The sequence below is a fragment of the Notamacropus eugenii genome, chromosome 2 (assembly GCF_028372415.1).
Source record: "Notamacropus eugenii isolate mMacEug1 chromosome 2, mMacEug1.pri_v2, whole genome shotgun sequence".
In the NCBI taxonomy this organism is placed as follows: domain Eukaryota; kingdom Metazoa; phylum Chordata; class Mammalia; order Diprotodontia; family Macropodidae; genus Notamacropus; species Notamacropus eugenii.
In genome coordinates, this window is record NC_092873.1 from 372,678,311 (window position 1) to 372,694,438 (window position 16,128).

At 39.0% G+C, this 16,128-nt stretch overlaps 2 protein-coding genes across 12 annotated transcripts in view; one reads left to right on the top strand and one right to left on the bottom strand.

Moving 5' to 3' along the window:
- The window catches only part of TUBD1 (tubulin delta 1), a 31,948-nt gene extending 23,290 nt beyond the window's left edge, over nucleotides 1–8,658 (bottom strand). For 3 of the 6 annotated variants that reach the window (XM_072646887.1, XM_072646888.1, XM_072646884.1), the window contains exons 1-5: nucleotides 8,275–8,460; nucleotides 5,054–5,242; nucleotides 2,881–3,028; nucleotides 1,482–1,698; nucleotides 33–264 (exon numbers count right to left, since the gene is read on the bottom strand). In XM_072646887.1, the coding sequence (XP_072502988.1) occupies nucleotides 33–264; nucleotides 1,482–1,698; nucleotides 2,881–3,028; nucleotides 5,054–5,225 (769 nt within the window). In that variant the 5' untranslated portion in view covers nucleotides 5,226–5,242; nucleotides 8,275–8,460. Of the gene's footprint in view, nucleotides 1–32; nucleotides 265–1,481; nucleotides 1,699–2,880; nucleotides 3,029–5,053; nucleotides 5,243–8,274; nucleotides 8,461–8,570 lie in introns of those variants that run through there. The other 3 variants (XM_072646886.1, XM_072646890.1, XM_072646889.1) reach the window with 3 other exon arrangements.
- Nucleotides 8,659–9,029: 371 nt separating this feature from the next.
- RPS6KB1 (ribosomal protein S6 kinase B1) overlaps nucleotides 9,030–16,128 on the top strand; it is a 29,637-nt gene continuing 22,538 nt past the window's right edge. For 4 of the 6 annotated variants that reach the window (XR_011975291.1, XM_072646883.1, XM_072646879.1 and 1 more), the window contains exon 1: nucleotides 9,030–9,259. Coding sequence is in view for 3 of the 6 variants with exons in the window: in XM_072646883.1 (XP_072502984.1) it covers nucleotides 9,119–9,259 (141 nt within the window). In the remaining 3 variants the exon portion in view is untranslated. Of the gene's footprint in view, nucleotides 9,260–15,644; nucleotides 15,734–15,802; nucleotides 15,855–16,128 lie in introns of those variants that run through there. The other 2 variants (XM_072646881.1, XM_072646882.1) reach the window with 2 other exon arrangements.

Below are 16,128 nucleotides of genomic sequence, written 5' to 3' on the forward strand. Positions count from 1 at the left end.
TGAAAAACAAGCATTTAAGATAATCATATTACCTAGTGGGTTTCTTCGGTACTGAAAGGAGCCTTCTGAGGAGTAGGTAGGTTGGAATACACTTCCCAACTGATGGGCAATGACTTGATTTACATCTCTGAAGGAGATGTGTTTGATGTTCATCAGTTTAGCACATATCTTATGTACCACATCATTTTCATGAACAAGAAGTGCATCTGAAGATCGATACAGATGAGAAAGAGTCAAAACTGAATTGTAGTTCTGGACAATAACCTATGAGAAAAATGGGTCAAAAATGATTTGCTTGTGTCATTGTATACTTCTTTCCTTCCTACATCAGTCTTATATTGACTTGTCTCAATATAGAGATATAATACATCTTCTGGTATAATCAGCAAGGAATTGATATACAGAATCCCTTCCCCCACCAAAAGAAATATTTTTGTCTAAAGGTTGGGAAAAGGGAACTAGGAGAAAAAGCTCAAGGAAATTGAATTATTATGCTTGGATAAGATAAGAATAGACAATTCAATAAGAGTTTGTATGAAGTGTTCCCATAAGGAAGATGATCTATATTTTATCTCCAGTGAAGAAATCATGAACTATGAATTTTATGTGTGTGTATATCTATGTATCCATCTGTCTATCTATCTATATCTCAGTTTAAAAGAACTGAGTAAACGTCTTAGTGATGTTTTCTAAGACAAAATGGGTTCCTGGGGAAAGTCAGACTCTCTTGTCCTTACAGAGTTTTAAAAATAAAGACAACTCATTTATCTGAAATATTTTTCTGTATAATTCTTTCAAGATACAGGGGAATGGACTGAGTGACCTTCGTAAGACACCTGGTTAGTCTAAGGATTCCTAAACTGTGTTACACATAAATTCTGCAAGGGAGGTGTTAAATGTCTCCTTAGATTAAATGTACAGGTTGGACCCAATGATTTCTCAGGCTCCTTCTACCTCTGAAGTCCTAAGATTCTATAATGTTATTATATGATCCTATGGCATAAAATAGAATTATAGATAGTACAGAGTCTTTATAAAGGTTTCACTGACTAAAATTTGAAATAGGCACAGCAAGGTTGAGATTTCATGAACACATCATGCTATGCAATCATTCAAGAGATGTTGTTGTTTTTCAGTTGTGTTCAACTCTCCATGACCCCATTTGGAGTTCTCTTGGCAAAAATACTGGAGTAATTTACCATTTCCTTCTCTAGTTCATTTCACAGATGAGGAAACTGAGACAGGCAAGGTTAAGTGACTTGCCCAGGGTTACACAGTTAAAAAGTATCTGAGGCTGGATTTGAATTTAGTCCTTCCTGACTCCAGGGTCAGAGATCTATCCACTGAGCCACCTAGTTTCCCCCAAAAGAGACAAATTACTTTCTAAAGAAGACTGAGAATTAACAAAGATTTTTTAACCTCTTCTTAAAAAAAATTAAATCTAAAATTTTCAGTAAAGACATTTTGCAATATGCTCTTACCTCACCAGTTCCATAGGGCCATATAACTTGATTTATTATAAAAGAATTTGGATAAGCATCTCTCAAGTTCTGTGTGAGGAAGGCTCCCAAACCAGATCCTGTGCCTCCTGCCATACTCATTATAGTAGAAAATCCTCTTAGAGAATCATATTTCTCTACTTCTTTCTGAATTAGATTCATGATAGACTCTTCATGCTTGGGCCCATGAACACTATAACTACATAAAGAAAAAAGAACCGACAAATCTAAGTAAATTTTAACTTGACTGGGGAATTACAACACAAAAGCTAATAAAGTAACTGTACAAGATAGAACTTTGCAAAGCTCTACATATGTTATTCAGGCTGGCAATGTCTAGCCTCTTTATTAGAGAGTATTTAAAAGCTAGATAAAACTTCTAAGAAAGCTATTTTGTAGTTCATGATTACTTAGTATTCTAGTAACACTGTATTAAAAATAATAAGTACAGCTATACAAACTTTAAAGCAACCTGTAAATGCTATCATTATTATTAAATGCTCATCCCTCCTTACTGGCTGAGGTTTCTCCTAACGTCTAGTTCAATGGCACCCCTGGCCTTTGACTTTACCACTTCCTGACTTATCTTGTTTTTTACCCTAGAATTCCTATCTTACCCTATCATCTGTGAAGAGAAAATCCCTATCTCAAGTCTTTTCCACTGAAATATAGATTTTATTTCAGACTTCTGTGTACCCCCAAATCCCATAAGAACCCACACGCAGTTGAGAAACAATCTGGTCAAGAGTCAAAGCAATGCCACTTGTTAACCTTGTGACCTGGGTCAAACCACAATCTCTTTGGTGTTCAGGATTCTGCAGTTTTTCCTCTATTATGAAGAGAATAGACCAGATAATCTCTCTAATGATTTTGAAAATCAGTAAGGACCTATTACTTTACAACTCTCTACAGGGTCTAAATGAGAAAAAAAAGAAGGAATTAAAGATACAGGCAAGAAAGAGGTTTCTAGTTTCATTTAAATTATTATTAGAAGCAAAAATCATTAGAAAAAATTTCCATAGACCTATGTATTTGGGTAAGAAAGAGAAACAGGTCTAGGGAGATATAATAGAGAAGAACTGTCAGGTAGGAGGAAACATGGTTGAGAACAATGGATTTGGTGCTTCCTTCTTGTTCAAAGCCTCCTGAAACTTTTTTTTTTTTTTTTGGTTTCCAGCTCTTTTCTACCAGCAACAGAGCTCAGGTCACCTGTTTCCATTTCTCCTTCTATAGTCACCTCCTACTGTCTAAAATCAAGTTCTGATTTAATGCATTTAATGTCTGTTGACTGACTGGATCCACAATTTCAAGTTTATGGTTTCTTTAGATCCTTCAACTGTATACCAGTAACTCAAGTGAAATGTGAGTAAATCACTCTTACCCATATGCCCAATTATTTCCAGAACCTTGTTTCTGACAGAAATGTGAGTGTTGACCATACTTCCATCTGCTAGAATGGGCAGCTTTTAATAGTGTTTGACTGATCACTTTGGGCTCCATGTCAATAAGCAATGCTCGGGCAATTGGAACTAGAATGTAAAGAGGAAATACAAAATGTGGAAAAAGTTATCCCCACGCAGGATCATAAATTAAGAGCTGGGAGGGCCCTTACATGCTAATTCAGAGTATAAATTTACTTAATGAGAAAGAAAAGAGGGTATCTCTCACTCTGGTATGAAATCCAGGCAAGCAGCAAAAATACCAACATTATTCCTAGTGTTTAGCATTCCTATTGTTGGGATAGGAACTATTTTTACTATTTTAGTAGAACTATTTTTACTATTTATTATTTTTAGTATTTTTAATAATACATACGTTGGTGCTTGCTTTTCTGCTTAATAACCTCCTTGAAAATAGGTTGGACTGTTCCATTCTTTGTATTTGCACACAAATACAAGCCCTCTCTTCCAAAGAAAGTAAGTAACCAGTAGACTTCCAGGCTTAAACAAATACATATCAGTAATTTAATGCAATTAGTTCACAAGTCCAGGTGTTACTCCTAATCAAACAAACACAAGGGCGAGAATTCACAGAACCCACTCTGGACCTCAATGAAGAAACAGTAACTCAACTACTGTTACATATTCAGGTTATGTATCTGAGAAGTGGATAATTATCCCCTACCTTCAAATATTAGGAAGAACTACACCTTTTCAAGACAGTATCAGTATAGGCCCATAGCTTTATCACATCACTCTCAACATAAAAATGACTTGAAAACAGAACTTCCCAAAGAATTTTTACAACTAGTGTCTGTGATAAAGGCCTCATTTCTAAAATATAGAGAACTCAGTCAAATTTACAAGAATACTAGCCATTCCCCAACTGATAAATGGTCAAAGGATATGAACAGCAAGTTTTCAGAGGAAGAAATTAAAGCTACCTACATAGTCATATGAAAAAATGCTCTAAATCACTATTGATTAGAGAGATGCAAATCAAAATGACTCTGAGGTACCACATCACACCTATCAGATTGGCTAACATGACTAAAACAGGAAAATGACAAATGTTGGAGAAGATGTGGGAGACTTGGAAGAATACTAATTCATCTTTGGTGGAGCTGTGAGCTGCTCCAATCATTCTGGAGAACAATTTGAAACTATGCCCAAAGGGCTATAAAATTGTGCATACCCCTTGGACTCAGCACTACCACTTCTAGGGCTATATCCCAAAGAGATCATAAAAATGGGAAAAAGACCCACATGTATAGCAGCTCTCTTTGTGGTGGCCAAGAACTGGAAATCAAGGGGATGCCCATCAACTGGGGAATGGCTGAAAAAGTTGTGGTTTATGAATGTAATAGAACACTATTGTGCTATAAGAAAAGATGAACAGAACTTCAGAAAAAGCTGGAAAGACTTATGTGAATTGATGCTGAGTGAAGTGAGCAGAGCCAGGAGAACATTATACACAGTTAACAGCCACAGTATACAAGGACTGTTTTTGATAGACTTAGCTCTTCTCAGCAATGCAAGGACCTAAATCATTTCCAAAGAACTCATGATGCAAAATGCCATCTACATTCAGAGAAAGAAGTATGGAGTCAGAATGCAGAATGGAGCGACTATTTTCTCCTTTGTTATGTTTTATTTTGTTTTTCTCATGGTTTCTCCTATTTGTTTTAATTCTTCTATGCAACAAGACTAAGGTGAAAATGTGTTTAATAGGAATGCATGTGTAGAACCCATATAAAATTGCATGCTATCTTGGGGAGGGAAGGGGAAGAAATTTGGAATTTATGGTAGTGATTGTTGAAAACTGAAAACAAATTAATAAGTATGGGGGAAAAAAAAGAAAACCAAACTTCCCAATTTTAAATAAAAATTTCTTTGGCAACATTTGTTGAGTATCCACTGTATACAAAGCAACAGGTATTTAAAAAAAAATTAAATTGGATACAAAGAGACTTATGGACATTTCTTTTTGCTTCCTGCTTAAACAGGCAATACTTTTATTTTCCATAATTGGTATTCTAGGGTCAATATTTGTTAAAAGGAAAAAAAAGAAACAATGCGTTGTTCTCAATGTTTATCGCCACCTTAATTACATACCTCCACTTTTCTCCTCATTAAAGAAATGTTCTTTGCAAGATGCCTGATATACTTCATTTTCCCTCTTAGAGCAGAATCCCTGGGTATTATTTAAGTCTCTACATATGGCATCAAATACTTCATAACCAATCTGATTGCCACACTGACCAAGCTGAATTGTGACTATTGACATGGCGACCAAACCTTTTCCTACAAAGAAAGTGAATAAAGCAGAATAGGAAACAATCATGTCTTTCAAAATAACTACAGATTATCATCAAGGGCAAATAAAAACACATACGCATACATCAGAAAGTAATCACACATTAAGCAACATTATATAACAGTAATAACATTCAGGCTTAGCTGAAGGGAAAAACAGAACTTCGAAATTCCTAGATTATCTCTGACAGTGAATTAAAAACAGCATCAGAAATGTATTTCTGTCCCTGAAAATTACTTCGCTTTAAAAAAAGTTATCTTCTCTTCATGAGATAGGATGGTATTGTATTGCAAATATGCTTTCTTTGCTATGGGAAACTCCCAAAAAAACGAAACGTTTCAATATGAGTGACCCCTGCCCTGCTACTTAAGAGTCTTTCAGGGGTAGTTGCCTGAGGCAAGGAAGGTTCAGAGACTGGCCTGGATTCATATATGGGATTTGAAGCCAAGTCTCCTGATTCCAGGGTTGGATCTCTAATCATGACTGTGGATCTCTAACCATACTGTTTCTCATCTTCCTTTCATAATTAAGATACATACATTGGGAGTTACTATCTGTAATGAGGGAGTAGGAATACGCTAACTACTGGGAAATGAGTGCAAGCAGAGTACAAGGCAGATGGAGAGAAGTTTGTTGGTGAAGGTATGTGGTTAGAAAAAATCTTGTTTTTGGTATGATCCACAAGGCCTCATGACAGGTAGTATTATTGTATCTTTGGTAGTATGGAAGCCTGTCGCACAGCAAGAGAAAGATGTAATATGTTCTGGTCTGGGGGTTGAGGCCTTCAGACAACCATAAGCAGGCCCACTTAACCACTGGGCAGTAACTATTGTTTTATGGCAGTTCCCCATGCAGTATGCATAGCAAGCTTGTGCTTATGTGTGTGTGTGAGAGAGAGACTGAGGTTTTTTAAAACAGCTTTTTCAGGTAAATATTTTATTTTCTCTCTTCCCTATCTTCTATCTACAAAAAGAAAAGAAAAACAACACCCTTGTAACAAATATCAGTGGTATCTGATGCAGGTATTTTTCCTACTCTGCTGCTTCTCTTCTGATTCTTTCTTCACTGATTTTATTTGTGCCACTGTTTTTGTTTTTTGCCAGTTTGATAAATGTGAACTGATAACTCCAAGTTTTTTTAATTTGTATATGTTTGATTACTAATGAGACTGAGCAATTTTCAGGTAATTTTTCTGCATATGACATGAAAATTAATGAAGACATCAAACTGGTTTAGCAAAGGTGCAAGATATCCACATTAAAGATCAAGAAAACATCATGAAAAAACACTTTATTTACAATAACAACAAAAATTGGCAAACATTTGGCAATTAAGCTACCTACGAATATGTATAATCTGTAAGAGGACAGCTATATTTCAATGATTCTAGTTTTACAGGAAGATGTAAATAATTAAATATCAGTGATAATAACCACCACAGTTGAGATGATTGCTTGGATTTTTTTTTTTACTGAAGACATCAAAAGATCAGATGTGCCTTCATCAGTATGAGTACTATGGATGAGATTGAAACCTCTTCACACATTAGAATATAACTGTATTGTTTTGTTTTGGTGACACAACCAGTCAGACCACTACTTCTCAGTATCCTTCAATGGCTCTTCTTCCAAGTCATGCCCATTCATATGGGGGTCCTCCAAACCTCTGTTCTCTTTCTCTCTATGTTCTCCCATGTGGTGAGCTTATTAACTGCCAATGGTTCCAGATTTCCAGTGGATGATTCCCATATCTATATATTTTGCCTTAGTCTCTCTCTTGAACTCCACTCCCATATCACCAAGTGCTTATTCATAATGAATGTTCCGCAGGTACTGCAAACTCAACATATTCAAAACAGAACTCATTATCTTTCCCTATAAACCCACACTTCTTTCAAACTTTCCTGTTACTGTCAAAGGCACCACCATCCTTCCTGTCACTTTGTTATAACAACAAGCTTGGTGTCATCCTTGACTCCTCATTCTAATCTACTACACATATCAAACTAGTTGCCAAATTTTGACGTTTGTGTCTCCATTGAAACTCTCAGAACATAATCTTTTAAGTATGCAGACACATTTAGAAAGTGAAAAACAAAAGGTGCGTATCAATAAAAACTGAGGCACCATAAAGAATTTTTGACAAGCCTTCCTTCCTTTATCTGGAACATCAGATTCTCTGTCAATTTTTCCTCAAAGCAATGATTTTGTTTTTGCCAGTAGCAGAATACCCTACAGTTAGAGTGAGAATATATGGAGACTTCACCATCCTTCCAAGCTTAGGTGCCCAGCACCTCTATTAGCCCTTACAAGAAAAGTTCAGTCACTCAGTTCAGGCATTTACCAAGTGCCTACTTTGAGCCAGGCTCTCTGCAAAGGTGGGGATATAAAGAAGAACCAAACCAAAACAAACAAATGCCCCCCCCCCCGCCCTTCTCATGGCACTCGGGGTTTGATGGGGAAGACAACATACAACCATGGACAAACTATATACATACACACACACGTGTGTATGTAAAACATATACACACACACATATACATACACACACGTGTATGTAAAACACACACACACACACACACATATATATATATACATGTAAAATTGGGGTAGTCTCAGAGGGAAGGAAGGCGGCACTGCCCAACGCAGAGGAAAAGAGCTGTCAGTAGGTTAGTTGGCATTCAAGGCACAACACAGAGAGTAGGGTCGAGCTTTTCTTTGCATCCCTAGCGCTTAGCATAGTGCCTAACTAAAAGCTCGTGGACTTCACCAGAACAAGGAAAAAAACGGAAATAAAAAAGGCGGCGGGCTGGTCACCCGGCAACAGCCTCTAGGGCTCTCCATGGGGATGTCAGGCTTATTAATGTGACTGGGCAGGCACGGACGGTGGGGATCGGCCCAGTCGGAGGGAGAAAACCCCATCTACGAGACCACTGGTTGGGAGGCCGGAGACTTCCAACCCCGGCCCCGTGGGGGTCCTGGACAAGACACACGCCCTTTGTGGGGCTCAGTTTCCTCACCGGTACGATCAGGGGGCTGGCCCTGCCGCCGCCGGGCTCCAAGGTCCCTTCCAGCTCTTACTACGCTCCTACAGTGCCAGGTTTCTCCGGAGGCCCGCGGCGAACGTCTCCGACGGACAGGGTAGCAGCAGGGACTTGGTTTCACTGCAGAGGAGCTCAAAGACCAGGGAAAAGGAAGGCCGTGAGGCCCGGAGAGGAGGGCGGAAACCGCCCAGCGAGGCCACCTCGGCGAAGGCCCCAGCTCGAGCGAATGAGAAAGGAAGACTCCCTCATCTCGGGCCTAGGCCCTCACTCACCGACGGCTCCGAGTCCAGCCGAGCTTTAGGGTCTCTGCCACTACCCCCAGAATAACGGCTCTCCACTCACGCATGCTCACTGTCACCAACTCATCCCTCCCCAAACATCCCTCCTGCGCATGTTCGATGTCCGCACTCGAGACTTCAGAAGGATAAGTGCGCATGTTCCGTTCTGCGAACCCTTCTCTCGATAGTTCTCCCTCCCCTTCTTCAGCTGGTCCAAAGTTATATGCAAGTTCTGAGTTCAGTTCATCAATTTCAGAAACGATACGCATGCGCACAGTTTATCAAGCGCTGTTGGAGCAAGAGATACACAAGTTTATACCCTCGGCTTCAGGTGAGGTTATGCGCATGTCTAAGCCTCTACTTCGCTCCCAGAACAAGAGCTAATTTTGCCCATTGCCCATAGTTCGGCTTCATGGGTAGTTCTGCGCATGTGCAAATGGGTGAGCTTGCGGTGTGAGCCTAGGGCCTGAGCGCAGTCGCACTGATACCCGGCAGCTGGTGATGGCGGCGGCAGCAGCGGCGGCTGCGGCGGGTCCGGGCCCATGAGGCGGCGGCGGCGGCGGGACGGATTTTACCCAGCGCCAGACTTCAGAGACGGGGAAGCTGAGGCCATGGCAGGAGTTTTTGACATCGACCTGGACCAGCCGGAGGACGCAGGCTCTGAGGATGAGCTGGAGGAAGGGGTGAGGCCCGGGGTCGGGGGCTGAGCCGAGCCAGGCTGGGCCGGCTGGGCCGGGCGGAGGTGACAGGGCCGGGGCGTAGGCTCGGGCCTAGGGAGCCGGGCCGTTCCAGCGACCTCGCCTGCGGCGAGAGCCAGAGGCTGGGGCCAGGACGCAGGCCAGCGGAGCGGGAGGGCGGCCGGCGGCCGAGCAGCGGGCTCCGCTGTGGAGTCGGGTGGCGCGGCAGGACCAATCCCGAGGTGGGGGCGGCTGCTGACGGGCGCAGGTGCACCAAGCTCCCGGCCACCACCCCCTCCCGACCCCGGGTCTCTGGTGGCGGGGGTGGCGCGAGCTTCAGGGTGACCCTGGAGCAGCGGGTCTGGGAGGCGGCCGCGGGGGAGCAGGGAGGGGTGCTTGGTGCGGGGAGCTCAAGCTGCTCCCCAGCCTGGGGTCCCCGCTCCTTGCGCTCGCCCCGGCGACTTGGCGCCTGCCAAGCGTCCGCTCAGCTGTTGGATGACAGCTGAAAAGTTCTGCGGGCTGGGCTTTGCGGCAGCAGCCGCCCTGGGAGGGTGACCTGCAGGATGCAGTTTCGGGGGGAGGGTTACGGGGTGATTCTTTAAAAGCTGTTTACAGTGTAAAACTGTGATGCCCCTCTTCCCGATTCTCCCTCCGCCCGCCAGACAAGAGGTTTGTGCGGTTTTCTGATTTGGGAGTTGAAAAAACGGTGCCGGCAGCTGTGATTTGGCTTCCCCCAAATAAGTTGCTTTACCTGGGACTTGTTAAGTTGATGGTTCCAGGGCCACCTTGCTGTATGGTAGGACTACTTTCTAGCTTACTTTAAGTAGAGCTTGTTTTTGTCTTTTATTGTTCCTTTTGCAATATTTCTTTTTCCAGGCCAGATTGTACTTAAGGATTATTTATTAATTTTTAAGGTGTTTTTTAGAGTTGGCGAATCTAAAATAATTTATTTCTCTGCTCATGAACATCATTGGTAAGGCATATATTTTTGTACTTCAAAAGATCTGTGATTTCATTTCATCTTTGTGGGTAACCCTCCCCCCCAAGATGATCCCTTCACAGGCTTCACACCTTAATAGATACCCTTTTTTCCCCCCTCCTGGCCTGTGATTTCACCATCAGTGTAGGGTACACCTTAGAGGAAACTGAAGAGGTTGCATCCTTGTCAGGTCTTAATATGTAGTGTTTTTGTTTGTTTTTGTTCTTATCTGTAATTGTATCAACCTGAGGGGGAACTCGTGAGGAATTGCCTACTGCTACTGCACATATAAAATGTATGGTTTGAATTTCCTGGAACTCTGAGAGGTTAAGCTAGTATGTGTCAGCTTGGGAAAATTTCTTGGCCAATTCTAGTATATAGTTTTGTGAGTTGATATGGCCAAAATAATTCATTACAGTCAGCGTTTTGATGATGAATTTTTCCAAGCTTAGACTGTTCCTATAAGAACATTTGTTAATAACAGTAATTAATGGCTAGTGTGTTACATGTGGTAGACACATATATGTATATATACACATGTATGTATATACATATATATACACATACATATACATATATACACTCGTTACTTTCAGGCTTGGTGAACGCTTTATCATCTCATTTTTTATTGGCCCTGTACTCCATCCTTTCTAGCTTGGTAAGACTTACCACTTCTAGAACCTAATATCACCACCACATCCTGATGAGACATCATCCTAGGTCTTTAGACATGAGATTTAAAAATATTAATGAGTTGGATATTGAAAGTTCTATTTTGCTTCTCATTTTCCTTTTAAATTTAAAAAAGAAAATTCAAATAGAATAGTAATCTGAAAGTTGAGTAATTTAGCAACACTTTGCTTGTGTTATTGGGATGTTATTTAACTGCCCAATTCCATCCTCATCCCCTCAAACAATAGTAACGTTTGCATATTATCAAACTGATAAATGTTAGGGTTAAAAGATGTCATATATATACATATATATGTAAAAACATACACACATATATTATAGATAATATTTATACACACATACATACATGTATATATTTATGTAAAAGACATGTATAAATAAAAGATACCGTTATGTATGTACATGCAATATATATTTATAGGAATACATTTTCTATATGAAGATCTTTGAGTATCTTAAAGGGAAGTTAAAACAGGAATGAATAATGCTGTTCTTTTCATGATCATCTTTACCCTCTAAATCTACCACTTCTCCCAACTTCTTTATTTTTCTTTAGTATCATGCTCCTAGTTTTGTAACTCAAAAAGTAATCTTGACTCCCTTGTTCCCCAGATCCACTTAGTTTACGTAAACTTCATAACATCTCTCCCATCAGTTCCCTTCTCTTTGCTCACAGACTGCACCCTAGATCAATTCTGAATCTTTTCTTTCATGATTATTATAATGATCTCTTAATTGATCAGTACTTTTATTTTCCACCCTCTCCAATCTGTCTTTTCACTGACTTGCTAAAATACTCTTCTTGAGGCACTGATCTGATCATGTTATTCCTCTGCTTAAAAAGCAACTGTTTCCTTGTTGCCTCTACAAGAGAACAAACCCCTCCACCAAGCTTTTGAAAGCTCTTTAGCTCCAAACTGCCTTTTCATACTTATTTCTACAACTTTCCCTTCAGGCAGGCTACTCACTGTTGCCTGAGCTCTCCAGCTTCTTTGTATTTGCATAAGCCTGCCTTGGTTCTAGGAAGGCCCTTCACTCCTTAATAGCTCAGCTCAGATGAAGTTCCTCCCCCTATTTTCTCCTGCCCCCCAGCTAGTAATTCTCTGTTTGTCTTTCCTTGGATTTATAGGCTTCTTGAGGGTAGAGACTGTTTCATTTTAATTTGTACCCTACCCTGTTTTACTCATAGGCATTAAATAAATGTAATGGATTAAACATAAGACTGGGCTTGTGATTTCCTTGGTATAGGTGAGGAAACTCCTTCTAATAATGCAGGTCAGTACCTTCACTGCTAACTAGTTTTAAGAGTAATCCAGAGCATTGTTAATTTGCCCAGGGTCACATAGCCAGTTTATGGCAGTAACAGAACTTGAACTTGGATCTATCTTGTTGATTTCAAAGCCATCTCTATTTGTAACATCACACAGCCTCTCAAAAATAAATGAAATTTCTTCATATGAAAAATAAATGTCTATTGAATTGTCAAGTCGAATTAAATCTCAGAGTTATTTTAGAGAAGTGCGTAGTCTGGTAGGGAGGGTAACTTGTTGCAAGATTTTTCAACTCAGTTCTATGTTCACATTAGCCTAGTGCTTGGATTTTGATATTATTAGAAACTACATCACATATTAAATACTATTTGAAATAAAAAGGTGACTCTGACCCTGCCATCTCAGTACTTATGTATTCTTTGACATGATATACTTTTATTAGTTGAATTGACAATTTTAGAATTAAGGTTTATCATCTTTTTAAAATGTTTGAATTTTACACTGGGGACAGCTAGGTGGTACAGTGGATAGAGTGCCAACCCTGAAGTCAGTTGACTTCTGACCTCAGACACTTACTAGCTGTGTGGCTCTGGGCAAGTCACTTTGCCCTGTTTGCCTCAGTTCCTCATTTGTAAAATGAGCTGGAGAAGGAAATAGCAAACCACTCCAGTATCTTTGCCATGAAAAATGTATCTGAAGAATCAGATATGACTGACCAACATACTTTTATACTTGGAAAGATTTGAAAAAAGTTCAAATACTAGGAAATTATTCTCATTTCCTTTTAATATCTATGAAATATGCTTTTCAAAAATTTTACTGTTCAAACCAATATATTCCTCTTGTTTTGGAGAAATACTCAATCAGAAAACTTACTTTGGAATTGTTTGTTGGTATTATTGAACCACATTGTGAACTACATCACTTATTGCCAAACAGCCAGCACTTAGTTTGCCCTCAGCATGATGTAGTGGAAAGAGTATTAGATCTAAATCAAGAGATTTCGGTTTCAAGTGTACGTGCTCTGCCACTTCAGCCCTCTAAATTTAGGCAACTCACTGTACCTTTTTTCTGGTCCTTGATTTCATCATCCAAAAACTGAGGGAGCTGGACTCTGGAATTTTTAAAGAACATTTTCCATTCTACATTTTACTGAAGTATGATTTATTGATAAATGCAGTTATTTTGGCAGTGGTGTGTATTTTGAAGTGTCAGATAAGCAGTCGGATTATACCTCATGGTATGCCAGTATAACCCCATTTAGAAAGGGGCAAGCCTTTGTGAGTGTGTGGGCACAAAGACTTCAAGTCCCTGTTAATTAGTTTTTTGATACCTAGAAGACTAAAACAATCTTTCAAAGAGGAATAGACTATGCATTTATAAATAATAGTGATAGCTAGCATGCACATTGCAATTTAAGATATGAATGCTTTATATATGTTATCTCATTTGATCCTCACAACAACTCTGTGAGGTAGGTGCTCTTATTTTATACATGAGGAAACTGAAGCTGAGATGTTAAATGACTGTCTTAAGTCATAGAGTGTCTAAGTCTGGATTCAAATTTGGGTCCTGCTGAACCCAAGTCCAACACTAGCCACTATGCTATCTTGACTAAAATAAAATTCAGTACCTTTAAAAAGGAAACCTGAACTTTTAATAAGTGAGAAGCCCGGTGTTGTGGCAGATAAAAAGCCTCAGTCAGGACCACCTGAGTTCCAGTCCTGCCTCAGATGCATCCTGACCTTGTGATCCTGATCACTTTAGCTCCCAGTGCCTCAGAATAATAATTCTGTATTAACCAAAGGAAGCACCATACACAGATGATGAGCACATGGATCCAGACAAAAAAAAAAAAGTGCTTTTGGTCAATGGCTGTATTCTGGGACAAGAAGTTGAAACTAAGGGAAAGTTCTCTGTCAGAAGATTGTAAGAATTTCTGAAAATATTGGACTTTTCTGTTTGCTATAGGATCATAAAACCAGAAAAGATACTAGAAATTAAACAGTTAATATGGATATAGATAATAATAATATGCATTATATATATATATAGTGATTTGCAGTTTGTAATATGTTCAGAGCAGTGACTTGAGACTGTAAGATTCTCTTTGAGTAAAAAGTTGGAAATTTCAGTCTCTGAAACTTGAGAGTTCCATGAATAATCTAGTTAATCTAGTTTTAAGACCAGTAATTAATTTTCTGAGGTTTTGATTTGAAAATGTAAGAGAGTTCTTTAAAAGAGATTTAATTTATTGAATTACTACTGTGATCAAGGATTTTCATGTTTGATGCCTTTCAATGCACTTTGAAAAGTGGTTGTTGCTCATTAATTGGTAATGGGGTTGTGTTGGAAATTGCTTTTTCATTTATTTTCTTTTAATTAATACTAATTTGTAATATCCTAGTTTATAAATATGGAATGAGCTTTAAAATTATACAACTACATTTCCTTAAAAATACTTATTTAGGTTTCCTACTAGGTTACAGTGACTTTCTTCCTCATTCTCTGAGTAATCTGAGTTAATAAAGTTTCATTTAATACATCTGAGTGGAAAGAATAATTTAATGGGTGTTATTTTTTATGACAATTTCTGCCATTCTAGAATTGTTTAACTTTTTAATGATTATATTCAATTTCATTAGGTCTTGTAGAGTATGTTTGTGTCTGTGTTTATTTTTATACACAATGAGAACTTTTGCAAACAGAAGTCATTCTGCTAAGCCAGCTTGAAACAGTATTTTGCATGGTGCTTAGGAGATAAATTTAGGCTTTGTCAAACAAGAAAAGGGAATTCCAGTAATATACCTATGTAAACACAGGAAAAGTAAAAGATAGTAAATATATGTTGAGGATCACAGTAATAATTCACATTTTCAAAGTCTACAGGTGCTCTCCTTACAATACCCGTGTGAGATTTATAGTACAAGTATTATTATTTATATTAGTGTTGAGCCAGGATTTAAAATTAGGTCTCCTAATTTAAGGTGCAGAGATGATGCCACTTCCTGATAGTATGCTTTTTTTAATGGGAAAGAAGAAAGAAAAACCCTACAACACAGAAATATGGATAAAGAAGTTCATGTGAAAGAAAATTGCCTGTGTAGGCGATAATGCCGACAGAAGGTCTTCCTCTGATTTTGAAGGTTCCAGTGTGCTGGATTGCTGATGGATATGAGGAACGGATGACTTGTTTTAAGTGTTTCTGTCCCTATATAATGGTAGAAAGTTTTAAGCATATGTGCAGCTGCAGGTGATAATACAGACCCATCTAGCTCAGAAAATGAAACAGCCATAGGGCATATCTTGAGTGGAGAGTTGGCTTCAAAGCTATGGTTCTTTGTTAACTACTTTGTGGTCTTCAATTTAGAACTGAATAAAAGTAACATCAGAGAAGAGCAGAATTATGTAATACCAGCTGCATTACTTCTGAAAGATGGTCAGAGTCTTTTGTCTTAAAAGCAACTACGTCACAATAGGTGATTTACTCATAGTTGTGGAGATTAAAAAGTCTTCAAACCAAGGAAGAAAAAATGTGTAAGTAGAAAGAGTGTGAGTTTCTTGTATTGCCCCACTGATATGCCTTTGTTTTACTCAGAAGAGGCCACCCTGAGGAAGACCATAATTCTGGCCTGTTCACACTAGTTTCTTGGCCAAAGTAAGTGGTTGGTTAGCATTTGTTTTTCTGGTATTTGATCTTTCAGAATGAGCTATGACAAGTGTTTTTTGCCTAAATTGGCTGTCCCACTTGCTTTGAAAGTAAGATAAGTGTGGTCACTTGACTGTCTTTTATCTTCTCTTGTCATGCTCCTGATTGTTTAAGAACTATCATGGATTCACAGTTAGTATTATGCCCGTCAAACATGATTTCAGGTTCATAATCAGAGTATGTTAAAAATCTATCAAATTCCTAATAGTCTTCAGGCAATTTT